Source organism: Carlito syrichta, unplaced genomic scaffold, assembly GCF_000164805.1.
Source record: "Carlito syrichta isolate Samal-C Ts95f unplaced genomic scaffold, Tarsius_syrichta-2.0.1 Scaffold135894, whole genome shotgun sequence".
Taxonomy (NCBI): Eukaryota; Metazoa; Chordata; class Mammalia; order Primates; family Tarsiidae; genus Carlito; species Carlito syrichta.
The window spans coordinates 210,259-237,051 of record NW_007079990.1 but is presented as its reverse complement, the minus strand read 5'-3'; the positions used below and the strand labels follow the sequence as shown (position 1 = coordinate 237,051).

Here is a 26,793-nt window from a genome sequence, read left to right as displayed (position 1 = left end):
GGGTGGGGCGATGTGGGAAATCAAGGGTTAAAGGGGTCTCCCAGGCTGACGGCCATCCTCCTACCTGCCCGGATCACACAGGCCCCAGAGAGGGCAGGGCAGCTGCCACCGGGGTCCCTCCTCCTTCCCTCTCCCCCGCCCCAGCCAGGCTGCAGGTGTTGGCTGAGCCTCCCACGGGGAAGCCCATACCTCCTGGCCTCTGGGCCTGTGCCGGCCTCTCCCTCGCTCCCCTGCCTTGCTCTTCCTCTCGGTTCTGGGGCCTGGCCTGTGCCCCAGGTGCCGGAGGGGGAGAGAGGACGGGACTGTCATTTCAAGGAATCCCCTTGGTGAGTCACGTTGCTGAGCGATGGGCGCTTCTGGAAGGCGAGCCCCTCCCCGGTGGGTCTGCAGGGAGAGGCTGATGGGCGGCAGCCTTCAGGAGGGCCCACGGTGGAGGTGTGTGCCCGGGCAGCCTCCAGGCCTCCACCTCTTACCCTCTGACCCTGAGCCTGGCTCGGGCATCTGGAGGAAGCCTTGGGGGCAGCAAGACCCGTGCGGGGAGATGTTCTCGTCACCGAAGGCCCAGTGACCGGAGAGCGGCATGGGGGCTGGGACTTCCTGACTCCTAGCTGGTGCTGGCCGCCTGGCGGCAAATGCCCTGTCATGAGCCCAGGAACACACGTCTCTGCACGGACCCAGCCGCTGTGGCCAGCGCTGGGCCAGGGTGGCCGTGGGGCTGTGTTTCCCGAACTGAGAGAGGGGCGAATTCGAATGCGTTCGCAAGGTGTGACTTGGAGGACGGCGGTGGGATTTTGTCCCGCATTTGTAATCCCCTCTGTGAAGGCGTGGCTAGGCTGCCCCACGTGAAACAGGTGGCCGATGGAGAGCAGCCTGGGCCTGCCGGGGAGCCTTCGAGGAGTGTCATCAGAGTGCCCCAGCATGGACAGCCGTGACTCATCCTGGGCCACGTGGCCAGCGGGACAAAAGCAGGAGACTTCTTGAGCCTCAGTTTCCCCTCTGTGAAGTCGGGAGGGTTCTCTTGGCCTGCACAGTGTGCTCTGGAGGGTGCGGTGAGGGAAGCTTGCCTGCTCAAGACTGGTACTCGGAGATGTCGGCAGGTAGCAGTGGGCCTGTGGCTGCTGATGGCTTGAAACTCAGGGTCAGAGTGGGATCCTGAGAGAGGGAGCCTGGGGTAGAGGCGCCGCTCTCATCCAGGAAGTTCCTAACTTCCCGGAGGGTGGTGGGCTGCCCAGGGCTGGGGAGAGTCCAGGGTCATTCAGTTGGAGGTGCCCCCAAAGCCCAATTAGAGGTGGCCAGGGAGGGGTGACCCCAGAGAAGGAGGACCCCAGACTTCTGTTTGGGCGGATTTAAGTTGCCGGAAGGAAGGACAGTCTGCGCCTGGGGTGTAGTGAGGGTATCTGGGCCCTGCTGGAGGGAGAGGTCCAGAAGGTGGTTGGGTGGTAGGCCTGCACTCAGGCTGTCTCCTTCAATGCTCCAGCCACCCCCTGAACAGCGACCTGTTGACAGCCCACAGAAAAAGGGAGGTGGGCCAGGGTAGCCAACGTTAGCCGTCTGCACTCCCCCACAAGGCTGGCCAACTTGTGCCGGAATGGAGCAAATGCCGGAAGGTCCGACCCCCCACCATGGAGGCTCTCGACTCAATTAAGCCAATTAAGGTCTGCAAGATGAAAGAGTGCAGAAATGGTATGTTCCCTGCCTTTGGGTGCCTGCAGACCGTTCTCGGCAGCCGGCCCAGGCCGGAAACTCTCTGTCAGGCCTGCAGAAATGATAGGCGTAGGCACCGGTTCAGACCAAGGGAGGTCGGCACCCCAGCTTCAAGGGAACCCAGGGAGACGAGAGGTATATGCTCCTTGGTCTACAGCAGCCACCTGGTGCTCAACATTGCTTTCCCTGATGGCTCCTGTCTGCCCCGTGGCCTGTTGCCTTCATGAAGATGAGGGAGGTTAGCACAGGCAACCCCCACCCTGGCCTGCCCTCCAGGATGGCGATTCTGCCTCCCGGGACCCCGAGCTCCTCCTTCATAGGCCAGACCCTCACTCACTCATTCCTCCAGGGCTGGAAGGTGCTAGAAGGAATCTGGTCTTGGCTTGATGGACATGGAGGATTGGGACGGAGGTGCAGCAGGACCCATGGCAGACTGTAGAAAGAGCTTTCTGAGGCCATGGCAGAGTGGGCAGCAGGTCAATCACCATGCATCTCAGGAGCTTAGGACCCAGCGAGTGGGAGAGGGAGACATGCTCACGGACCATTGCAGTGTCAAGCAGAGTGAAACAGGAACAGGTCGCGCGATTACCGACTGAGCAGCAATTGATTTTGGCTGGGGAACTGGCAGAGACTTTCTGGAGAATGTTCCGCTTGAATTGTGACTAAGAGGTCAGCAGGTGGAGCTGGGACAGAGGCTGTGTGGTTGGGGCAGGGTGGGCAGGGGCCGGACAGGCCAGGGCAGGGAGTGGAGCTGGAAGGTGCTAGAAGGAATCTGGTCTTGGCTTGATGGACATGGAGGATTGGGACGGAGGTGCAGCAGGACCCATGGCAGACTGTAGAAAGAGCTTTCTGAGGCCATGGCACCTGCGCCAGGGAGGGTGGTGATCCAGAGCAGGGTGGTGGCAGTTGCCCGATGCGGGGGGGAGGCCCATTCAGTGGGGGTGGGGAATTCTGAGGTGGGGAGGGCCAGCAGGACCAGCTGAGGAGCAGGAACTTGGACTTGGCCTGAGGGCAGTGGCTGCAGGGAGGGGACACAGCTAAGCCTCATCAGAAGCCCAGGTCTCGCCTCCCTGCCAACTACCCTTACTGTGAGTCACCGTGGGTCCACTCAGCCATGGCTGTGACCACACCAGGCAGAAGCAGCCCAAGGACCTGGTGTGGTTCTGTCTGGGCCACAGCTGTGGGCTCAGGGGTGGGGAGTGGGGGCTGAAGGAGAAGAGAGCTGGCCTTGGATATGCTCTGGTCAAAGGAGGGAGGGTGAGTGGGCAGCAGGGGAGGGCCACCAGGCCTTGGTGACTGTGTCTCTGGCCTCAGGGCACCCCTGCTCCCAGGAACAGACTTTTCTGCCGGGCCCATGCATCAACCAAGAGCCCAGTCCACAGGCTCCTCGCTCTGCTACAAGCGGGTGAGGGGGCCAGAGAGACAAATGGTCTCCAGAGCCACGCAGCATTCCTCCGGCCTCCCTGTCAGAGCCCCGTGGTGTCCCTAAGTGGCTCAGTGGGGGATGCGCAGGTACCCAGCTGGCTCCTTGGACCGTGTGCAGAGGGTGGTGGAATGCAAGGCATAGGCCCGCCTACCTATGAGATGTCAGCCTGGGGCAAGCGCTGACCACCACTCTCCCAGGTTGGCAGGGCCTTGGGGCCCTGCTCACATCTTCCGTGGATGGCACGCCTCGCCGATTGGGCCTGTCCTAGCTGCCCTGCCTGCCTGGAGACTGGGAAGCCAGCTCCCGGGGTTGTGCCTGTTGGCGTGCCCAAGGCTGGCAAAGCGGTGCCTACCCAGACCCACCCCTCCCTTTAGCAGCCGGCAGGCTGGGGCGACTAGGGACGCAGAGCCCAAAGTTGACAGTTGCACCAAGTGGGTATGTCCAGAAACGGAGAGGCATGGGGCAGCTGGAGCTCAGGGTCAGAGGAGCTCCCAACAGGGGCATTGTCCTAAGCAAAGGTCCTGGGGCAGGGAGGCGAGGCTGTCTGGAGGAGACAAGGAGTGCGGGTGACAGCTGAAAACTCCGTCACTGCCTCGAGCAACTGGTCCCACCATCATCTGGGTGGCTGAGGTACATCCACACAGCACCCCCAGAAGGAGCCTGCCCTGCTTGGCACACCACGCAAGCTTCACTTCCTGTCCTGACCCCTCTACCCAGCCCTCATCCCTTCTGGCCATGTCTCCACGTGCCCCTTCCCAGAGCGCTGCCCGCACCCCCGCCCACCTGAAACCCCATAGCTTTGGACCCTTGAACCTGCCGTGTTCTCACTCACTCTGCTCGTTCCCGGTGTCGCCACTGGACAGACGGAGGGATGTAACTCAGTCTCGGGGATGTAACTCTGAGCCCCTGTCCCGGTACACAAGGCGAGTGCCAAGCACGTAGTAGATGCTCAGTGAATATTTGTCAGATGACCAGTTGGAAAAACGGTAGGGGCAGAGATGCGTGGGAGTGGGAGTGTGAGAGGACAGTGCGTGCCTGTCTGCCATTTTGTCTCACATCCCCGGTAGTGAAGGCTCCTCCGTGTGGAAAGTGTCTAGAGAGTTAACACTTAGGTGCCCAGACTTTTCAAATGTGGATTGCTTTGCATGGACATTTTCCGAAGTGCCTCGTCTGCCCCTCAGATCTCGCAGGCAGGGACAGCCATGGGTACCCATACTTTCTCTTGACAGCTGAGGCCTCTCTACTCAGAGCCCCCTGTCGGGTCATACTTGGGGAATGGCCCACTGTTTATCAGATTCTAGTCTCAGCTGACACTCTCTGCCCCCAGCACCCATTAGGGGATCATAGGATCCAGCCTGCTGGGCTTGGAGTGAGAGGTAGGGGCTCTCCTGAAAGCAAAGGCCATGGACTTGGCCATGTGTCTTTGGCTGTCCTTTTTTGCCTTTCTCTGGGCTCTGGGTTATTTGTTTCCATGGAAAGTTCTAGGTCAGAAACCTGGATGGGTAGCTAAGTTCTGCTTCTGAGCCAAGAGCTTCCCCAAAGGTGAGGGGTCAGGGCCAAACTGAGCTGCCAGGAGGGCTCTTTGCCGATGTGAAAGCCAAGGCCATAGACACCAAGACTAGTTTGGTTCCACGAGGACGTGGGGAGTTTGGCACATGACCTTGGGAGATGCCCCCACCCACATGAAACCAAGGAAGGAGAAGTGGGTGAAAGAAGCTGGGGGGGCCCAGTGGCCCCTAGAGAACCGAGCTGCCCATGGCTCGGCCCACTCCCTGGAGCCCTGTGCAGCTCCCTGCAGAGGGAGAAAGAGGTGTGGCCCCAAGGCAGGATGAATGCTGTCCGTGTGGGGAGACCTTGGCCCTTACCTAGATATCGAGAGGAAAGAAAGGAAGGGGGAGAGGGGCATCCTGTGCTGGGGGGCGGGGCGTTGGCAGAGTTGCCAGTGACCTGTGGCTGCTTTCGGCTCTCTCCTGTGTATCCTCCCTCCCTACCCTCCCTCTTCTCCCTCCCTTCTCTCCCCCTCTCCCCCTCCTCTTCCCTCCACTCCCCCCCCCTCGGGCCCCCCAGGTACCTTCAGGGCCACAGAAACACCTTGACCTGGAGCCCAGCTGGCTCCCCCATGGCTCGGCCCACTTCCTGGAGCCCTGCGCAGCTCTGGGCCTGAAACGGTGAGCTGCGGAGGCAGCGTCCGAAGACCACCAAGGATTTGTAGCATGCCAGCGGCTCAAGACAAGTCCTAACCAGGCAAGAGCAGGAGTGAGATGGGGTGGATGGCACAGAGCATGAGGAGTTGTGGCATGGGTAATTCATTCGCACCAGGGGAGACTGACCACTGACCCATCCCAAAACAGCACCCTCACCTTGGTGGGGTTCCCACGTGCACTGAGCACCTCCATATCCCAACTGGCCAGTGCTGAAGGCACAGGGCACTGACAGGAAGCACTGGCACTTCCTCCTAACCCGCCTGGGCAAGTCCTCCTGACTCCGGGTGCTCATGGTGGGCAGGACCGGGGAGGGGCCTGGCAGGTAGGGCCTGGCAGGACATGAGGGCCACTGGCCCAGCTTGGGAGGTGAATTTTGCACTTGGTAAGTCATGGCTCAGACTGAAAGATTTGCAGAAAATGTTCTGGAAGACTGGACCTCACTTTGATCTCAACCGCGCCCCTGGCTTCTTTTCACCTCCTCCCCAGCTGTCCGCCTTTAACTGCTTCCCCGCCACCGCCAAACTTTGCCTGGGCACTGGGACCGTGGGTGGCTGCCTGCCTCTAGCTGCGGCTGAGCCTAGGCTGCACCTGTGAGAAGGCCCAGCAGGCAGAATGGGTGACATGGCCAACAGTTCCATCGAGTTCCACCCCAAGCCCCAGCAGCGAGATGCCCCCCACGCAGGTGGCTTTGGGTGCACGTTGGCAGAGCTGCGCTCCCTCATGGAGCTTCGAGGGGCTGAGGCGCTGCAGAAGATCCAGGAAGCCTATGGGGACGTCAGCGGGCTCTGTAGGAGGCTGAAGACCTCGCCCACGGAGGGTAAGTCCCTGGGCCGTGTGCCACTGCCACTCTGCCCCACCTTCCGAGGCCAGGGTCTTGGGCTCTGTGGAGAGAAGGCCCAGTGACCCCAAGGGCACCGCCAACCAGATCCTGACTGTGACCCTCTCCTCGGCCACTTCCCTTGAGGGGGAGACGCTCTTTGCAGGGTGATGAGACTATTGTCCTCTGGATAACAAGGATCCTCAAGGGGTGTGGCCTGAGCCCCTTGTCCCCAACCTCTATAATCAGCTGTTCTTGACTCTACAGAAAGAGGGGCAGGGAGGAGATGGGAACCCTGGGAGACACACACGCAGGCCAAGTGGGCCCCACCTGAAACCCCAGCATCTCTTCCAAGGAACAGGGCAGAGTAGGGTGGCTTCTCATTGACGGGAGAGGAAGATACAGCCCCTGCCTGCATATTGGGGGGTTCCCCGTGTGCTCAGCCCTGTGTTCGGTCAAAGAGGATCAGAAAAGGAGGAAAGGGTAGGAGGCCTCTCCTTGGGGGGGGGAGGGAATGGCCCAGGGATGGCACAAGATCACCTGGGTCTGGTAGGGCGGGTTGCCAGAGGTAGGGCAGTAGCCCAGTGTGCCGATGGGAGGTGGCACTGGTCACTGGTGTCCCAAAGAGGTCTAAGCCTGAGGCAGCAGAGGAAGCCTGGTGTGTGCCCTCTGGAAGGCTGAGGACGGCCTGACTGCCATCTCCAGTCCCCTCCTCTCCCCTGTGAGAGGCAAAGCTCTGCCCTGCCTTGTGCCAGTCTGCCCGGCCCTGGCTGCTGAGGTCTGCCCTGCGGCGGGGACCCCAGGGAGCCACGCCCAGCCCCAGATTCTAGGAGCCGCAGCACTCACTGGCCGGGCTGGCACTTGCCTATCCCAGCCCAGTGCCAGGCTTGTGCCCCAGCCAGCACGGGTTGACTCGATCAGCTGCCCATCCCCATGGCACCCTGGCCGCCCCCCCATCTCCTCTGCTCCCGCCCAGGAGCGGCCCCCAACTCCTTCAGCCTTCCCACTCTGCCCACTCAGAGACTTTAGGGCACAAACAGTATCCTATTGCTCTGGCCTTGACCCATCTGCCTGCGGTGGCACCTAGGCTGGAGGGGGGGCGGGTGGAGCTAGAGGGGTGGCCGGCGGGTCAGCTCCGGAGCTCTGAGGCAGAGTGGCCTTCCCGGGGTCTGCCCGGGTCTCCCTTGCTGTGTGCTCTGAAGCAAGCGCGCCCACGGACACCCCACCTTGCCCGCTGCACGCGCCAGCCTGGGGCAGCGTGCTGTCGGGGCAGATGGCTCGGCTCCAGGCCAAAGGATCTCTTTCCTCCCCTCCTCCTTGCCCACCCCCTGAGGCCTCAGGGCTCAGAGGAGGCTGGGTGGAGGGCCATTTAGCCACAAGGGCTCTGGCCTCTCCCAGATCAAAGGAAGCAGATGGGCTTCAGCTGGCAGTTCTTCCCTCTGTCTGTCAGGCCTTGTTAAATATTTAAAATGTCAAGGCCCCTGGGAACCTGCCCGATTCTGCCACGGAGCTCGGGAGCTCGCCCATGCCTGGGGGTAGGGGGATTCAGAGAAGGGCAGGTGCACAGGTGGGTGGCCCGGCCTCGGACTGGCTCTGAGCATCTGGGTCCCCGTGGCCACTGTGGCAGGGCCAGTCAGGCCTGGGGCTGCTGCCCAAAGAATGAGCAGCACGGGGACGGGCCCCTCCTCTCTTCAAGCCCAGCAACTCTCAAGGTCCTCAGGCTTGAGCTGTCTGGGCGCCAGGAGCGGGTGCCTCTCACTCCCTGGATGCCCCAGCTGGGCCAAACGCCTTGGGCAGGCCCGCTGCCTTGACCACAGAGCCCTCACCCAGGCCGCAGGCCCCTCACTCCTGCCTGAGCCGGGGAGGGACCGGCTTAGTTGTGCCCCAGGCCCCATGCTGACCCCCTGGCAAGGTGGGCAGACTCGGGGCCGCCCGGGTGGCAGGCAGGCACTCCCCCACGTGGCAGGTGTTATGTGGAGGGTGGGGAGGCTGGGGAGCCCAGGGAGGCTCATTCCACATTGGAGGAGGGGGACTTTGTCTCCTGGTAATAAGAACATCAGTCCACTGCCTGCCCAGCATTTGTAGCAATGCGAGAGGATTCCAGAGCCCATCCTGGAGACGATGCTTCTGTTGTCAGGAAACCTGGGTCTTGGGCCCAACTCAGCAGTGGGTTTGCCCGGGAAACCAGGCCACACCCCTTCCCCTCTCTGGTCTCCACAGGCAGTCCTGGAAAGGAGGGGTGGATTAGCTGAGAGCCGACACGATGTGGTCCTAATCCAATTCCGATGGCATCTGGCCTCTGCTCTGGGCAGGCTGCCCATCTGTGTCCATGCCAACCGGCCAGCCCCTGCCCCCACGCCCTGGACCCAGGCCGCCCTCGGGCCTGCTGGGCAGGCACGTGCTCGGAACCAGAAGGGCCCCCGGCTGCCTTCTGCCCCCCTAATGATGAGTGTGATTGTGGCGGCCCCTGTAGGGACCCCAAGCCCACAGGAAGGTCAAGGTCGCAAGGCTGGGCTGAGGCACCTGCCCCGTGTAGGGCAAGGAGGGAGCAGTGCTGCCGCAGCAGCAAGGACAAGTCAAGGCCGGGGGAGAGGCTGGCAGACAGGCAGGGACGGAGCTCCTCAAGAAGGAGCCAGAGGGCCCGGCTGCTCTTGGGGACAAGCTGGCATGTGGGCAGGGCAGGCAGGAGACAGACTTGCACGGTGCCGTGGGGACCTGTGGACTCTCAAAGGTTGTGGTGGTGGGACTCTGTCTCTCTCTGGGGGCTCCAGTATGGAGGCAAGAGAGACCCCGGGTATCTGAGGGGCTGAGTTGTGTTACCTCCCTAGTTCAGACCCCAGCTCACTTAGCTCCTGCAGTCTGAGGAGACGGCCCTGTCCAGAGCGAGGCCTGGGCCCCTCGCTTGTGTCCCTGGTCTCCAGCCCCCTCCCTGCCACCTCAGGAGCTGAGGTTCTGGATTTCTCCCAGACGCCCAGCTGGGGAAGCTGCAGCCTCAGCGAAAGGCCTTGACCCTGGAGAAACCTGAGCCAGCCAGTCGGGCCCAGGCGCAGGGAGACCAGGGGGAGAAAGGCAGGGACAGCTGCAGCACTTCTGGGTGGGGAGGACGCCATGTGGCCATCACCTAGTGCAGATAGAAGGGCCACGACCCCTAGCCGTGGCTTCTTCTTATCAGTCAGCCCCCCCACCTCCCTGCCCCTCCCCGGAAGACCCCTGGGGATCTCATGTGCCTTCGCAAGCCCGTGGTGAGCACTCTTCCAGAGGACCCCTGTCCCCGCAGCAGATGGCAGGAGTGACGCCCGCTACTCAGAGCTGGGAGCTGCAAGCTGCTGTCTGTCCACTAGGTGTCAGTGTGAGCCTGGTCACTTGGGCAAAAGAAAAGAGAGAGACTGGGGGACCCAGGGCGGGGGAGCGGGCTCTGGGTTAGCCCAAGCTGAGAAGTGAGGGCTGAGGGCGGGATCAGGGCTGGTATCCTTCTCACTTGCCTGCCTCGGTGGAAATTGGCTATGGGGGTATCCAGGCTTGGTGGCCTTGGGGCCTGGTTGCCAGTCATACGTGGAAGCTTCCAGCACCTTCAGGGCAGGCCAGAGTAGACTGAGAGATAAATGCCCAGTTTCGAGTGCTCAGCTGAGCCCCTTTGTATGTGTACATTCTGTGCCCCTCTGCTGACCAGGCGCCCAAAGGCTGGCTCACCAGCCAAGGTCCAGAGAACAGAGCCAGGCCCTGTGCCCTGCATGGGCCGCAGCCTGCCCTCACACTCTCCCAGCCTGGGTCAGACATGGAGATGCCTTGTCTGCTAGGACTTGGGGGTCACCCACCTGAATTGGCTTCCCCACCCTTCGCCCTTCTTTTCTTCAGTCGGGGGATGCCATGCCGTCAGCAAGGACCATTGACAAGTTCATTCGCCCCAGCCTCCCCCGCTCTCATCCTCAGGGACAAAGGTGGCAGAATTGGATAAAGAGAGGTGGCTCTAAGTGTGAGGCTGAGGCCGATTCTGGGGCTCCTGAGGAAGCTGGTTATGAATTTGCCAGAGCAGCTCTGGGTGTAATTCAAGTGGCCGTATAGATGCACGCAGTGGGGGCCCACATCCCATCCCTGCCCTTGGCCATGAGCCACAACTCAGGGCTTGAGGTTGGCACTGGAGCCGGGTTGCCAGAAGACGTGAGGAAGAGGCAGATGTGTCTGAAGAGCATGCCATGAGCTCTGGACCGGTAGTGTTCCCTGCACACCATGTGAGCGAGCCCCAGCAAGGCCCAGAGAAGGCCTGAAGAGTTCTCTTGGAACCCAAGAACTTGCATCTGGCCAGGGATCAGGGGCGTGGTCAAGGCCCGATGACTAGCCCGCTCTGAAGGAGACAGGGCGCTACAGAAGTCTTTCCTGGCAGGGAAAAAGGCCCCTTCGGAGAGGGCCCTGGAAAGTCTTTGGCATCTGGTGGCAACCAGGCAAATGGCATCCCCACCTCCCTTGACTGGTGACCCTCCCACATCCCCGGTCGCATAGCCCTAGAGCTTGCCCTCCTCCCCAGGACACGGTTAGCTCCTCTCTTCTGCTCCCCTCCAGGCGCCCCCGGCCATACCTGGCCCTGTTGGCTTCCCACTGTGCTCCTCCTCGGGTATTTTCCCTTTTCTTGGAATCCCCCCTTGGAGCTCGTGTGCAGGACAGCTTGGGGACCAGGAGTGTAGCCGAGGGACCTGGGGTCCGTGGTCATGAGGTAGCTGGGAACCAGGACGAGGGTGACTGCCTTCTCTCGTGCTAGGGGTTCCCCGTGATGGCTGCCGCAGGGGCCACACCTCGCTTCCACACACACCCAAGGGTTCACAGAAAGGCTCACGGCACCAGGCCTGGGCAGGTTCTGCCTTCTTGGAGTTTCCGGTCTGGAAGGTCTGTCTCTCTGTGCTTCTTGGGCGCTGTGCAGGCCTGGCAGACAACACCAATGACTTGGAAAAGCGCAGGCAGATCTACGGACAGAACTTCATCCCCCCCAAGCAACCCAAGACCTTCCTGCAGCTGGTGTGGGAAGCCCTGCAGGACGTGACCCTCATCATCCTGGAGGTGGCCGCCATTGTCTCTCTGGGCCTCTCGTTCTATGCGCCGCCCGGAGAGGAGAGCGAAGGTGAGGGCGAGAGGCCCGGATTGGAAGGAGGGCCTTGACATGACAGGAGGGTCATGGGGCGGCAGGGTTCTCGGTGAGTGGGCTTGCGGGCTCACATGACCTCTCCTCTGTTGCTTCCCTTCCTTCCCGGGCAGCGTGTGGGAATGTGTCAGGCGGGGCAGAAGACGAAGGCGAGGCCGAGGCCGGCTGGATCGAAGGGGCCGCCATTCTGCTGTCCGTCATCTGCGTGGTGCTGGTCACAGCTTTCAATGACTGGAGCAAAGAGAAGCAGTTCCGAGGCCTGCAGAGCCGAATCGAGCAGGAGCAGAAGTTCACGGTCATCCGGAACGGGCAGCTCCTCCAGGTCCCCGTGGCCGCGCTGGTGGTGGGGGACATTGCCCAGGTCAAGTACGGTGAGTGCACCGATCTTCGCCCACCCTGCCAAGGAAGCCCGACTCCCTTTCCCGGGGAGGGCCAGAGGAGGAGGCCCCCAGCGCACTCTCTCCCGGCAGCACGTGAGCCTTCACCTGCAGGATGCTGGAGACAGGGGAGGGACACGGGGCAGGTGGAGGGGCAGGGTGTCAGGCACAGCAGCACCCACAGAAAGCAGGCCCCTCCCAGCCTCTGCCGAGGGCTCCCCCACTGCGAAGGGAGCAAAAGTTGCCCCACGCCCCAGGGGCTAGACAACACGTTCGGTGTGGGGGTGAACAGAGGAGACCCAGGAAGAGGGCTCCGGAGTCCCTTTTCCAGGCAGCCTATCACGTCTGCTGGGACCTCCCCTGGGGCAGCCGGGAGGAGACAGTGGAAGAAGGGCCCCAGGGACCATAGCCTCTGGTTCTGGCCACCGGGCATCCTGCAGGAGACCTGCTGCCTGCCGATGGCGTGCTTATCCAGGGCAACGACCTCAAGATTGATGAGAGCTCCCTGACAGGCGAGTCAGATCACGTGCGCAAGTCAGCCGACAAAGACCCCATGCTGCTCTCAGGTGAGGGCCACATCAGTCGCCTTGGAAGCCACCTGGCCCCACACCCGTGTCCAAGCCAGCCCGCCAGGCCTGGCGTCAACTGGGGCCTCTCTGAATAGCCCTCCTAGTCGGGGAGTCTGAGGCCTCCACACACCACAAGGCCTAGTGGGGACAGCTCTAGCCACAAGGGAAAGAAGGGGTCTTCCCAGCGCGGGGAGCTCTTTGCGTCCTGAATGGGAAGCCCCAAGAGGAGAGACTTCCTGGCGGTCAGCACAGTGCCGTGCTCCTGCCGAATCCAGACCCTCGGAAATCTGGTGGGGGCAGTGTTTCCTTTCCAGAAGGTTCTGGCTCGGCCCCATGTTCATCCCAGTGGTGAATACAGTGTGAAACAGGACAAAGAGACTGAAGGTCAACACAGTCTCTGGCAGCTTCTGGATGTCAAGGCCCTGCTTCAGGGATTCCCTGAGCATGTTGCCCACCAGGGGGTGCAAAGCCCTGTCTCAGTCTCTCTGTGTTGCTGTGCCAGGCACTCATGTCATGGAAGGTTCTGGAAGAATGGTGGTGACCGCTGTTGGTGTGAACTCTCAGACAGGCATCATCTTCACGTTGCTTGGAGCTGGCGGTGAGGAGGAAGAGAAGAAGGATAAGAAAGGTAAGGCAACACTGCCTGCCACTTTCCAGCGCTGGTACAGGGTGGCCTGATGGCTTTGGGCCATGCATGCCTGGGCAGGAACGGAGTCAGAGGGACAGGCAGGCAGAGCAGAAGGGCCAGCCAGTGGAGGCCAGCATGGAGGGGACTTGCTGTGGCCTGGGTTTGCCTTTCGTTCCCTCCTGTAGCCCGAACCAGGTAGGAAGCCTCACCTGTGTGGGAGAACGCAGGGCCGAAAGCCTCCAGCGGGGTCCTGGGGACGGCGAGCTGGGGAGGGAGTCAAGACCACTTGGACTGAGGCAGTGACAGAGTTGCTGGAGGAGCTGCTGTTGTCTAGAAGCTTCTGTGGGCATGTGTCTCCCTGTGTCACACCAAGCCCCCTGTCCCTGCAGGACTCGGCTCGGTGTCCCTCCCCAGTGGGTGCCCTGGGGTGCGCAGGCAGACAGACCAGTCCTTGGCCTCTCTCCAGCGAATCCCAGCTGACCCTGCAGGTTGGCAAGGAGCCCCTTCCACAGGGGCCTTCCGGGGACCCCAAGGCTCTCTCCTTTAGCGTCCTGGAAGCAACAGTCTCCTGGTGTCTCTTGCGCACCCTGCCCAGGCCCCTTCCCTCCCGCTCTGTTCCTCAAAGATCATGTCTTTCTCAGCTTGCTCCCGGCCCCTCCTCTGACCTTGACAGGACAACCCAGTCCTTCCCAGGCCGCCTCTCCTCTTCTCCAGCACCCTCGGGCTGTGCTACTTAAGAGTCAGAGTGGGGCCAACTTCCTGGAGCCTGAGGGGGCCCTGGCAGGGAGCAGCAGCTGGCCGGGCTCTGGGGAGGGGCGGTGGTGCTGGGTGGCTTCCCTACTCACCCCCACCCTCCCCTCACTGCCTCCCTGACCTCCCACTGGTTGGCCAGCTTGTTGGGCCTCTCTCCTAAGATGCTCCCCCAACCCTCTGTTTCTTGTCTTTGGACTGTGACTCCTACGCACCCTCTTCTCCATGTGTCCTCCTTCCCCCATCTCTCCCCACTCCTGTCCCCTCTCCTTGCAGGCCCATTCGTCCTCTTCCTGAAATGCCCATCCTCCCTCCCTCTCTCCTCCTCCAGAGGCCTCTCCTTGCCTATGGTCCACCCTTCCTTCCACCCCATGGCTCTGGAGTCCCAGCAATGTGTCCTTTGTTGTGCCATATTGTCATTATACTGTCATCATGTGTCTACAGGTGTCTCCCCCCTCCAAGAAGCCTCTCTTCCCTCTGAACTGCCCCCTCAACCCCCACAGCAGCCCTGGGCAGACAGGACCTACTCCGTGCCCTGTCTCTGGCCAGGAGGGGGCCTCTGCCTCCTCCCCGGGGACCCGAACCCCGCTGCCTGGTAGCCACCTGAATTCGCTAGTGATATGAGCTACTGGGTGGTGACCCTCCTGCCTTGGTTCTCTAACTGCAGCCTGCTGAAGGCATGGCCGGCCCTGTGGTCCCCAGAGGGCTGCACCTACCCCCTGAGCCCCCGGACAGGGCCACCTGCGGCCCAGCCTGTCCTACACCCACGCTCCCACCAGCGCCACTGGGTGCCGGCACTCAGGCCAGCCTTTCCGTGCAGTGGCCCTGGGCACATAAGTCAGCCCCACCCTGGGTTGACCAGTGACCAAGAGGCATGTAGTAGGTGCCTGAGGGCTGGCAGAGTCCTAGATCTCACCTCCAGGTCATCTAGGTGAACCCCTCAAGCTGGTTTGGGGGAGCAGAGCTCCCAACCGGGGATGGACCCTGCTTCCAGAAACCTCCCACTGCTGGCCCCATGTAATGCAGAGCTTGTCCAGGGCTGGCTTTGGGAGTTCACTCTAGGGCTGGGCTCAAGGTCCAAGGTGGGGGCCAGCCAGGGGTCTTGCTCAGGAAGGCCAGAGTGTCCCTGGTAACCATGTGCTGGGGGTGACATGGTGAGCCTGGAGAGTACAGAGCATGGAGAAGGTGCCCCTATGGGCAGCAGTCAGGGCCACCAGCCATCAGGGCCCCCCATCGTCTCTGTGTGTGTGTGTGTGCATGCACGCGGGTGCTCTCAAGCCTTCGTGTCTGTCGTCCCTCTTCCGTTGTAGGCAAGCAGCAGGATGGGGCGATGGAGAGTAGCCAGACCAAAGGTAATGGGCGCGGCTCAGGTGGCTGCTTGGAGTCCTGGGGGTGGGGCTGGTGGAGGGCATGGTGCGGGGGGAGGGGCTGCCCACCTTGGCGGCAGGAGCAGCACTTGGACACCAGGTGAGTGGGCTCCACCATCCCATCCTGGCACAGAGGGAGGAGAGGGCGCAGCCCTGAGGCCACTCCAGGCATCCTGTCCAGACACAGCAGAGCTCCAGTGTATCCATGCCTTGGCCTAACATGGGCGTACAATCACCCATGAGTGGGCACCCTGGGTCCACTTTGGCCAGATGAGGAAACTGAGGCACAGAGGGTGACTTGCCCAAAGCTCTGGATCCCCATCAGTGGGATTTCCAGGTCAGCTCCCTTCCAGCTGGGCCAGTGGGCTGGGTGGACAGAGTGGCCGGCTGAGGGCCAAGGCCTGGCTCTCCCCTCAGCCCTGAATGCCTGGGTGTGTTGACGTTCAGGCCTGGCTTGTGCCCAGTCATGAGCTGTAGGAAGCAGCAGTGGTGGGATGGCAGACGGTGGCCCACGGAGGCGTGGGGATGTCAGGGCCAAGCAGCAGCCAGCTCTAGGGCTGGGAGTCCAAAGGCAGATGAAGGATGGGCCCGGCCCTCGGGAAGGTCATGGGCAGAGGGACAACGCAGGGCAGCACTGAAGAGGCCCGTGACGGGGCCAGACCCATCGCCCGGCGCAGCACAAGGGTTGGGGGGCATTTGGGACACAGTCTCATGGCTGGAGCCCTGGGCTGAGAGGTGGCAGTACACGGGGCACAAGCTAGAGTGGCCCAGCTGGGCAGGGTGGGCCGTGTCCGTGAGGCCACTGGGAGGAAGGAGCCATGGTGAGTGGCCCTGAGCTGCCAGGTGAGGAGGAGGCAGAGATGATGGCAGCAGTGCCAAGCACCCTCATGAATGGGACACGAAGGAAGAAAGACAAGTCCTGGGTCGCTGTTCCCAGGTGCAGAGGGAACAGGTAGGGCTGGACATGATTCCTCTGGGCCTTGGTGTGGGGGCAGCCAGAACTTGGTGGGGAGGGAGTTGAGGAGAGGAAAGGGGAGAGGAGGGGCCAGCGCTGGGCGACAAGCCACCACCACACCAAGGGCAGTGAGGATGAGGGGAAAGACTGAAGGGAGCTGTCTGCTCCGGGGGAGAGGTGGGGAGGTAGCTGGATGGACCTGCCCACGGCCGGAGAGCAGAGGCTGCCTGGGCAGGGCACAGGGCTGGCTGGTGGGAGGAGAGTTCACCGGGGCTCCTGGAGACACCAGCGGGCAGATGAATCAGCTCGAGGTTCTGGAACATTCCTTGGGCCACAGGCCTCTGCTCCCAGGTATTGAGATGTGGGGCATTCCAGGACTGGTCACCCTGTCTGTGTTTGTGTCTATCCTCGCTTCCCCAGAGGGAACCATCTCCCTGTCACCTAGGACAGTACTGGTGCTATCCTGGGAGGGCCTGAGCTTAGGAGGTGGGAGAAGGGTAGTGATAGACTCTGTGCCACGTTCAACTGTATCATAAGAGATTAATGTTAACTCTAGAAACAAGAGCACTCCACCGAGCTCTGTGCTCTCATGGTGTGGCGTGTCTTTCCCGGTGAAAGCCCCTTGTAAGCCCCTCACCGCAGCCAGGCCCTGACCTCGGCCGTGGGGTTCTTCTGTGTGCAGCTAAGAAGCAAGATGGGGCAGTTGCCATGGAAATGCAGCCCCTGAAGAGCGCGGAGGGCGGGGAGATGGAGGAGCGGGAGAAGAAGAAAGCCAATGTGCCCAAGAAGGAGAAGTCAGTCCTTCAGGGGAAGCTCACGAAACTGGCCGTGCAGATCGGGAAGGCAGGTAGGGACAACTGACCGGGCGTGGAGGACGAGCTCCTGGAGACGAGCCCAGGCCGCGGAGAGCGAGTGGGAGAGGATGTGGCAGGTGGCGCGTGAGCCAGGCAGCTGAGGTCAGAGGCAGGGCCAGCGATGGCCGTCAGGACCTGCACGAGCCTCCTGCAGGGAGCATAAATCCCAGACCCTCCGCAGAGGCCCTGGGTCACATGCCAACCCATTGCCCATTGGGCTCCCCTGCCCGTGACACCATCACAAGGCAACCAGCAGCAGGAGGGCCCATCGACAGTACCCTGGCTTCTGAGGGACTCGACATAGGCCACCCCAGGCCTCTGTGCTACCAGCCCTGTTCACCCTGAGAGCCGAGCCCAAGCCCTTCGACAAGGCACTGACCTGGCTCTCGCTGGCCACCACGGCTGAGCTCACACCTCTTCTTCCTCTTCTTCTCTCTCTCCCTCGCCCCTGGCAACCCCCTTCCTGACTCCTCCTCCCCCTGACAGGGCTGGTGATGTCTGCCATCACTGTCATCATCCTGGTCCTCTACTTTGTGATCGAGACCTTTGTCGTGGACGGCCGGACGTGGCAGGCGGAGTGCACGCCCGTCTACGTGCAGTACTTTGTGAAGTTCTTCATCATCGGCGTCACCGTGTTGGTCGTGGCTGTCCCGGAAGGCCTGCCTCTTGCTGTCACCATCTCCTTAGCTTACTCTGTCAAGGTGATCCTAATACTTGCCCTTGACACCATTTACAGACCAGAAGCGGGTAGGCAGTGGAGACTGGAGAAGGTATGGGCACTCGGGGGGTGGGGAGAGGCCCGTCAGCACAGGGAGCCCCCAGGGCCTTCCCCACCCAGGTCTCCAGCACCGTGAGATAAGCCAAAAAGCAGGCAGGCAGTGGGTTGCACTGGGGGTGTGGTCCCTGCAGGACACAGGTGGGCGAGGACAGAGGGGCTGGGAAATCGAGGGCACCGGCAGAGGGCGCCGGGGAGGCAGGGGCCGCGGAAGAGGGCCTGGGATGCATGGAGGCCACGGGAGGAGGGCGGGCCAGATGGGAGGCAGCCTCAGGACCAAGGGGCGACCCAGAGGGGACCCTGGGGAGCTCCCTGGTTGAATGAGGTTCCTGACGTCTTCCAGCCTTGCCTTAAACCCAGTGCTGGCCGAGGTCCCCGGCGGGCTGTTAGTGCTACACGCAGAGCTGTTTGTGCTGACATCTCCGGCCCCCTCCCCGGATGAGCTCACAGCCCAAGACCCTCCCACCCCTGTCCGTGCCCTCTGCAGAAAATGATGAAAGACAACAACCTCGTACGCCACCTGGATGCCTGCGAGACCATGGGCAATGCCACGGCCATCTGCTCAGACAAGACGGGCACGCTTACCACCAACCGCATGACCGTGGTCCAGTCCTACCTAGGAGACACCCACTACAAAGAGGTTCCGGCCCCCAGCGCCCTGACGCCCAAGATTCTCGACCTCCTGGTCCATGCCATCTCCATCAACAGTGCCTACACCACCAAAATACTAGTGAGCCGGGGAGGGGGCGAGGGGGGCGGGGCTTATGTGGGACCAGGGGTGGGGCCGGGCCAGGCACGGCGTGCGTGGCTCACTGGGCTCCCTTGAGAACTTTTGACCAGAGCTACAGTGGTCTCTGGCCGCTCGTCGCCCTCCTCCCTGCCCCTGGCCGGACAGAGTGACTCTGGCTGCTGGGCGGGGCCTGCAGATTCCGGAAGACCCATCTGAGCCTGGTGGACGATGGGAAACCTGCCTCCCACACCCTAACGACCGTGGTGGCCACGGCGGGGCAGGAGCTGGGACCCCAGGGTCAGCCATGAAGGTGGTCTCAGGGCCCCGGTGCCATGCTGGCCCTCCTTGCCTTACAGCCTCCAGAGAAGGAAGGAGCCCTCCCACGCCAAGTGGGCAACAAGACAGAGTGCGCGCTGCTGGGCTTCGTCCTGGACCTGAAGCGGGACTTCCAGCCAGTGCGGGAGCAGGTCCCGGAAGACAAGCTGTACAAAGTGTACACCTTCAACTCAGTCCGCAAGTCCATGAGCACGGTCATCCGCAGGCCCGATGGCGGCTTCCGCCTCTTCAGCAAGGGTGCCTCGGAGATCCTGCTCAAAAAGTGAGTAGACGCAGGAGGGCACCGGACTGGGGCAGATGGGACGAGTTAAAGGGGATGGTCACAGTTTCTCTTTCCGCTGTTGTGATAGAAAAATGTCCCATGGAAAATGGACCATTTCAGTCACTTTCCGGTATACAGTTCAGTGGCATTGAATGCATTCTCCTTGCCATGCAACTGTCGCCGCCAGTCAGTTCCAAAACACTTCCATCACCCCAAAAAGAAACTCCAGGCCAGGCAGCAGTCACTTCCCATTCACTGGCCCCTGGCAGCCACTCATCTGCTTTCTGTCCCTGTGGACTGGCCTATTCTGGACATTTCATAGAAATGAGATCACATAGTATGTGGCCTTTTGTGTCTGACTTCTTTCTCTTAATGTAGCATTTTCAAGATTCACCCACATATCAGAACTTCCTTTCTCTTTAAGGCTGAGGAATATTCCATCAGATGGATAGACCACATTTTGTTTATTCATTCCTCTGCTGATGGACACAAGCTGTTCCTGCCTTTTTGGCTATTGTGAATGATGCTGCTAGGAACATGCGTGTATGACTTTGTGTATGCATGTATGTTTTCAATTCTCTTAGGTTAGGTCTACCCCTAAGAGTGGTGTTTCTGGGTCGGGTGTTAGCCATGTCTAACTTTTTGAGGAAACTCCAAATTGATTTTCACAGCAGCTGCACCACTGTTCATTCCTACCAGCAGTGTGCAAGTTTCCACCTTCTTCTCATCCTCACCAACACTTCTTTCTGGTAGGATGGTGGTGATGATAATGATGATAGCCACCGTTGTGGGTGGCAGGTGCGATCTCTCGGCGGCTTTGATCGGCATTTCCTGGTGACCAGTGGAGCTGAACATCTTTGCGTGTGCCTGGTGGCTATGTGTATGTCTTCTTTGGGGAAGTGTCCACTCAGATACTTAGCTTATTTTTGAGTTGGGTTGTTTGTCTTTTCGTTACTAAGCTGTGAGAATTATCTCAATACTTTGGACACTAGATCCTTATCTGATATATGATCTGTAAATATTTTCTCCCATTCTGCAAGTTGTCTGTTTACTCTCTTGATCGTATTTTTAGATGTACACTTGTGCTTAAATTGAGATGAAGTCTGACTGGTTCTTTTTGTTGTTGTTGCTTACGTGGGGTCTCTTTGGAAAGTGATGAAAATGTTCTGGATTTAGACACTGGTGCTGGTTGCACAACTCTGTGAATATGCTAAAACCCATTGAATTTTATTCTACTTCGAATGTGTGAATTGTGCAGTGTGTGAATTATATCTCAGTAAAGATGTTAAAGTGAATGGTAGACACAGCCTCGCCTCCGAGCAAACCTGCCCACCACCACCGCCCGCCTGGCTTCCATAATTCCCCTTGGCCTTGGCCTCTCTCTTTCGTCCAATATTGCGGCAGTCTCGTGTCCCCTCCGCCACCACCTGGCCCCTGGCTGGCCTTTGGGAGAGAGGCCTCCATTTCCTGCGAGTCCCAGCTTGCCCTGCTCCCTGCTCTCGGAAGACTAGACACGAAGTGCACCCCTGCCTGGCTGCCTCTCCCAGGATGTTCTGCCCCCAGGCTCTGTCCAGGCACAGCCTTCATGGCCCAGAGCCAGGGCTACCTCCTCCCTGAAGCCGTCTATGCTGGCTTGGAGGCTGTAGAATCCAGGTGTGGGCGGGGCCTCGCTTCCTCCAGAGCCCCTAGAGGAGGATGCTTCCTGCCTCTTCCAGCTTCTGGTGACAGCTGACATCCCTTGGCTTGTGGCCCTGCTGCTCCAGTCTCTGCCTCTGTCGTCCCATGGCCCTCGCGCCTGTGTCTGTGTCTCTCTGTGTCCTCTTCTCTTTCGATAAGGACACTGGTCATTGGCTGAGGTCCCATCCTAATCCAATGTGACCGGCGTTTCTCCTTGTTTCATCCCTGCTTCCACCTTGCTACCCCCCTGACATAGGTGCACGAACATCTTAAACAGTAATGGTGAACTCCGAGGCTTTCGCCCTCGGGACCGGGACGACATGGTGAAGAAGATCATCGAGCCGATGGCTTGCGATGGCCTCCGCACCATCTGCATTGCATACCGGGACTTCTCCACCAGCCAGGAGCCTGACTGGGACAACGAGAATGAGGTGGTGGGCGACCTCACCTGCATAGCTGTCGTGGGCATTGAGGACCCTGTGCGGCCTGAGGTAACCCCTCTCTTCTCTGTGAGCTGCTCTGGTAACCCTGCCCTCCGCCTGAGGCTGGCCTCCTTCACATGCGGCCTCTACAGTAGGGACTTCAGACACAGATATGCAGGGAGAGAACTGCCCCTTCTTCCTGCCTTCCCGGGGTTATAGGTAGAGCAAACCAGCCACAATCCAGAAGGGGTGGGTAAAGCATCAGTGGCGGAGCCTCAGGGCTCCAGGGGGCGTGGCCATCGCACCCCATCAGACCCTCCACTCACCCTGGCACCCACACGGAGGTTCTGTCCTGCCGGCTGGAAGGCCCCCCTCCTACTTGGCCTATGGGCCTGGCTCTGGCTGCACCCTCTGCCAGCTGAGAGAGGTGGCAATGAGACCCTCGCCATTGGGAGCCCACCCCTGCAGGACTGATGGACTGATAGGGTGTTGAAGCCCAAGGGACACAGATTCTGGGGACAGAGTGGGCTCTTCTCAGTTGAGGATTTGGCTGAGGCCACATGACGTTGAGGACGTCCTCATGGAGACACCTAGCAGAGATCCTGGCTGGAGAGGGATTCCGGAAGTATCTCTATATGGGTGATGTCACCGGGACAGGTGTGCAGCTGCAGCAGAGACCAGATGAGGAGGGTCACAAGGGCTGTGTGCAGAGCAAAGGAGAGCAGGGCAGGCTAGTGACGGCCTTGACACAGGGAGGTCCCGTTGTTGGTGTCTAAAGATAGCAGATCCTTGAAAGAAAGGAGGGTCGGAAAGACAGCAGGTCTCAGGGGAAGCACGAGGCATGGGGGTGCCTCTCCATCTCCCCAGGGCCTCTCCATGGCGCCCGCCTTGTGTCAGAAGCGGGGCGTGTTGATGTTGCCAATTAGCCAAAGAACTTGACTTGTAGAGACTGGGGGTAGGGGAGGAGTGATGAAGGTGCGACCCGGGAGGAGAAACTTCCGGGCTGTCCTTCAGGAGACAGGCATTCGTGCGTTGGATCACACCCCAAAGACACTCCACTCGACAATGCTTACTACATCTTAAACACTCAGCCACCGGTCACTGTTCCAAGGAGAACGCGGTCCCCAGTGCAGAGATGGGGCACCTTGGGCCTGGCCTGGGCAAGCATTCCAGCAAACAGGAGAAGCCCAGCAGAGGCAAGCTGAGCCTGGGAGAGGCAGAGGCAGAGGGTGCTGAGGAGGCACGGGCCACCCCTGGAGACACGGGTTCAGGCCTTTCCTCTCGCAAGCCTCTGTTGGAACGGGGAGAAACTACAGCGCAGCACAGGGGAGGGCTGTGCTCATACCACAACAGCCTTGTCCGAGGGGCTTGGGGAACAGGGAAGGCTCCTTTCTGGCTTGAGAGTGACTGAGAGAGAGTCCTGGGGGAAATCACAGCGACAGGGCCAGGCTGGGAAGGCCACACAGACCCCCACAGAGACCGGCCAACCTGGTGGCAGCCGAGGAGGGAACACAGGGGACCCGGTGCGTGGGCCTGGGTGAAATCTGCCGAGGTGCTCCGGCGATCCTTCCACCTCGGCCTTCCAAGGAGCTGGAACTACAGGCACATGCCACCATGCCCATCTAATTTTTTGATTTATTGTAGAGATAAGGTCTCGCCAAGTTGCCCAGGCTGGTCTCAAACCCCTGGGCTCAGGTGATCCTCTCGCCTTGGCCTCCCAAAGTGCTGGAATTACAGGTGTGAGCTACCACGTCCGGCTTGCGTGCCTTTTCAACCGATGACAGGTTTAAGGAGATCTGGCCCCACTGTTGACTGAGGGCCATCTGTGTTAAAAACTGAAACACACGCTCCACACCAAAGCATCACTCCATGTCCCCTGGTGACTAGCGAGAAGACGTCATCATGTGAACTTCACAGCTCTAAGAAAATGACTAATTCTTGAGAAAAACGGCATAGATTTTATACTTAAAAAGACAAATGAGGGGGCGCCCAGATGCCCACCCTGAGTCAGGGCCCCAGGGGAACAGGCCATAGTGCGCCCTGCTGGCCCACTGGTAATCCAGGCTCATCCTGGCTCAGCGGCTATGGGTACCAGTTTCCCAGCTGGGAAATGAAGTTGAAAGAACTGGGTGATGTCTATGGTCACCCTGGGGACGTTTGCAAACCGGAACTTGATGGTGTCCCTCAACAGCAGACAATTGTCCAGTGGCATCTCCCAGTCTTGCTCAAGCTGTCAGGGCCTAAGTCTGAGTCACTACTGGTGCCCGGGGCCTGGCGTACCCAGGGTCCAACATGGTCAAGGAGGCACTGGGGGAGGTGGGCTGAGGGCCTGAGGAAGGCACGGGGTGGGGGACAGTCCCACCTCTCTCTGTGCCTCCTCTGGGCCCAGCCCTCCTCAGGGCCCTGCCTCAGGACCACGGGGACTATGCCATCAGCTCTGTTGGCCCTCGGGCTGCCTGCAGCTCTGAATAGAGGGAAGCAGGACCACACAGAACGTGCCTTGGTCCTTCCAGGTCCCTGAAGCTATCCGAAAATGCCAGCGTGCTGGCATCACGGTCCGCATGGTGACTGGGGACAACATCAACACGGCCCGGGCCATCGCAGCCAAGTGTGGCATTATCCAGCCCGGGGAGGACTTCCTATGCCTGGAGGGGAAGGAGTTCAACCGGCGGATCCGCAACGAGAAAGGCGAGGTAGCGCCCGCTGTCTGCCGTCCAGACCTGGGTTCTGGTTGCTTCTTCCACCCCACCCCTCCCGCCCCATCCCTGCCCGCCTGCCTTAGCTCTGCAGCACCCATGTGCTTCCCCCCAGATAGAACAGGAGCGGCTGGACAAGGTGTGGCCCAAGCTGAGGGTGCTGGCCCGGTCATCTCCCACCGACAAGCACACTCTGGTCAAAGGTAAACCAGTTCGCTCGCCCCTTCCCCAGGTGGCTGGCGCCCAAAGCCGTGCTCCCAAATGGGTCCCCAGAGCCTGCCTGGGAAGCCCTGTCCTCGGAGCAAGTCCCCGGCCCTCCCTGGACCCCAGTTCCCTCAGGGCTCAGAGGGCTGAAGTGCCAGGGCTCAGCACCCCTTTCAGCAGAAGGCCCAGAAGCCTTTTGCCCAACTCAGCTGCTGTGGGTTAACGGGGTGGATGGCAAACACCCAGGCAATCAGCGCCCATAGAGGCTACCCTCACATCATAACACATGGGGAAACAGAGGCCCGGGAGCAGGAGACACATCCCAGTCATACAATCCCTCCCTTCTGCCAAGCCACACCACCCTGTGTCCTCTCCTACCCCCTGAACAAGTGAGCGAGGCAGGCCACACAGGGCCATGGTGACAGATGGCACCAGGCCTGCCCTGACCCATCCTGTCTTCCAGGGATTATCGACAGCACCACCGGCGAGCAGCGGCAGGTGGTGGCCGTGACCGGGGATGGCACCAACGATGGGCCGGCCCTCAAGAAGGCAGACGTGGGCTTTGCCATGGTAAGCCGCCCAGTGCCAACCCAGCTCACTTGGCAGACGGGCCCTGTGTCTGTCTCATAGACAATTACTTGGTACCAGAAAGTGGGAGCCAGTGTCAGGTGGGTTGCAGAGTGCCGGAAGGTTCTTTCTCTCATATCCTGGCCATTTGGACCTGCGCGGGCTCTGCCAGTTGGGAAACATGTGTGTGATTTGTTTGAAGGTATCTGAGGTGATGCCCGAGGTGACAGTGGGACCCAGCCATACCAGGGAGAGGAAGGAAGCGGGGGCGGGGCTTCATCAGTGGTGATGCCAGGCCATCATGGCCCACCCCCAGCCCACGCTGAGTGGGCTCCTGACCCTGTGATTAGCAGTGTCCCCGGATGGGCTTTTCCTCTGGGCTTCCCTCGCACTGCTCACAGGGAACTAGTTCCTCCCATAAGACCCTGGACCCCACTGAGTGGTGGCCTGACAGGCACTGCCCGCATGGCCGACCTTGGCCCCAGGGAGCTGGACTCAGCCACTGAAGGCAGCAACCTGGCTAGCCCATACTCAGTGCAGCCCCTGCAACCAGTCCAGTCCTTCCTGGGCCCCACCGTCCAGAGGGGAGGCCTGGCCCGAGCTCTGGGGTGCTGTGAGAACAAGCTGAGCTTCCTGGGCCAGGCCTGGGGCAGGGGACAGGGCTGAGGAGCTCTATATGGCTGCAGCTGGGAGTGTGGGGGCAGCCAGGTTGAGGGCCCTCCTGCAGACATTCCATGTGGGCCGGCAAGACGGGTTCCACACCCTGCCAAGGGCATCCCCATCCCAGACTTCCAGGGACTCCTGAGACTGCAAGCTTCTCTACAGTCCTAGGAATAGACTGTAGACTGGTTAGTGGCCACATGGCAGCAGCTGGGCCTTGTACGGAAGGCTGTGTTGATGGCCGTGTTGTCAGCACTCTGTGTTTGTGAGCAAAGTCCCCCTTACTGTGACGTGTGTCAACTTACTGTTTGTAGCACTGTTTTCGACCCGTCTGACAAACTGGCTGCTATTCCTCACAGCCAATCAAAGACGAGAGGCAAAAAACTGGGAGAAAAGTTTAATTTCTGCAACCAAGGGAGATGGGTTGGCATGACCAAAAACCCACTCAAAGCAACACAAACTCGTTTAAGTATTTATATCCACAATTAACAGCCCTTCACCAACCCCAAGCTTGAAGCCTACGTGCAATTTCAGCATGACTCAGAATTTTCTTACCACGAAAGTCTCCTGGTCATGCTGACATTTTCAGATAACATTCTGGAATTTACTACTTGTTCTTTTACAGTTTTCCAGAGGAAGGGACAGACAATTGCAACATTTGGAAGGAAGGGAAAGTCACAACATTGAAAATGATAGCCTGAAAGTCACAACATTGAAAATGATAGCTTTAAACTATTTTAAGACACAATGTAACAATCCCCTATTTCCAGAGCCCCGGACTGTAACAATCCCATGTCCAATACCGGCATACTCACCGATGGAGAGGAAGTGGGCAATGTCCACACCAGGCTTTCAGACACACTCCTGCCAGCCTTAGGCTGTTCTCCATGTTTCCTAATTATCAGGTGATCTGGTGTAACCGGCTGTTTCTTCTCCAGCACCAGCAATGGCTTACTAGATAAGATTGGCCTTCCAGACCAGTAGGACAAGGCTGGGTGAAGGGAGAAGGGGGGGTGGCCACACCCCAAGGGTAGTGTGGGGAAAGGAAAAATGTGCACTTTTAAACTCAAGTGGAACTGAACGCCACATGTTCTCACTCATAAGTGGGCTCTGAACATTGGTCACATGAGCACGAGGGTGGGATCAACAGTCACTGGGCACTGCTCAGGGAGGGACAGAAGGAGGACGGAGGACATGTGACAACAGAAAGGGTACCTGGTCCACTAGCAGGGGGAGGGCCAGTTAGAAGTCCAAACTTCACCTGCATGCAGCCTACCTATGTAGTTAATCTTCACTTGTAACCCATGACTCTATGATAAAATACAATTTTTAAAAATTCAACTACCTGGAAGGCTGAGGCAGAAGGATCACCAGAGCCCAGCAGGTCAGCGCTGGGGTGGCCGTGAGCCTGCCACTGCACTCCAGCCTGGGCGACAGAGTGAGACTCCAACTCAAAACAAAACACAAAAATTCAAGTGGCTTCTACATTCAGCCCAACTCAGCTACAAAAGAAAGTTTCTTAATACAAGTTTCTAAGTCTTTTCTAAATGACTGTCCTAATAGAACCAAAATGGCCTCTTTTCAGCCTGTAACAATACAATAACATGATGTTTAAAAAGGATTGCTGAAGCCGGGCTCAGTGGCTCAGCCTGTAATCCCGCGCCTTTGGGAGGCTGAGGTGA

At 59.9% G+C, this 26,793-nt stretch overlaps 1 protein-coding gene across 6 annotated transcripts in view; it reads left to right on the top strand.

The window, feature by feature from the left end:
* Positions 1 to 5,821: 5,821 nt before the first annotated feature.
* Positions 5,822 to 26,793, top strand: part of ATP2B3 (ATPase plasma membrane Ca2+ transporting 3) — a 43,336-nt gene continuing 22,364 nt past the window's right edge. For 2 of the 6 annotated variants that reach the window (XM_008049646.2, XM_008049648.2), the window contains exons 1-14: positions 5,822 to 6,151; positions 11,064 to 11,261; positions 11,396 to 11,653; positions 12,100 to 12,225; positions 12,731 to 12,856; positions 14,917 to 14,958; positions 16,611 to 16,775; positions 17,269 to 17,483; positions 18,045 to 18,287; positions 18,644 to 18,885; positions 20,819 to 21,053; positions 23,498 to 23,677; positions 23,796 to 23,883; positions 24,348 to 24,454. In XM_008049646.2, coding sequence (XP_008047837.1) covers positions 5,947 to 6,151; positions 11,064 to 11,261; positions 11,396 to 11,653; positions 12,100 to 12,225; positions 12,731 to 12,856; positions 14,917 to 14,958; positions 16,611 to 16,775; positions 17,269 to 17,483; positions 18,045 to 18,287; positions 18,644 to 18,885; positions 20,819 to 21,053; positions 23,498 to 23,677; positions 23,796 to 23,883; positions 24,348 to 24,454 — 2,430 coding nt within the window. In that variant the 5' untranslated portion in view covers positions 5,822 to 5,946. The remainder of the gene's footprint in view (positions 6,152 to 11,063; positions 11,262 to 11,395; positions 11,654 to 12,099; positions 12,226 to 12,730; positions 12,857 to 14,916; positions 14,959 to 16,610; positions 16,776 to 17,268; positions 17,484 to 18,044; positions 18,288 to 18,643; positions 18,886 to 20,818; positions 21,054 to 23,497; positions 23,678 to 23,795; positions 23,884 to 24,347; positions 24,455 to 26,793) is intronic. The other 4 variants (XM_021708362.1, XM_008049645.1, XM_008049647.1 and 1 more) reach the window with 2 other exon arrangements.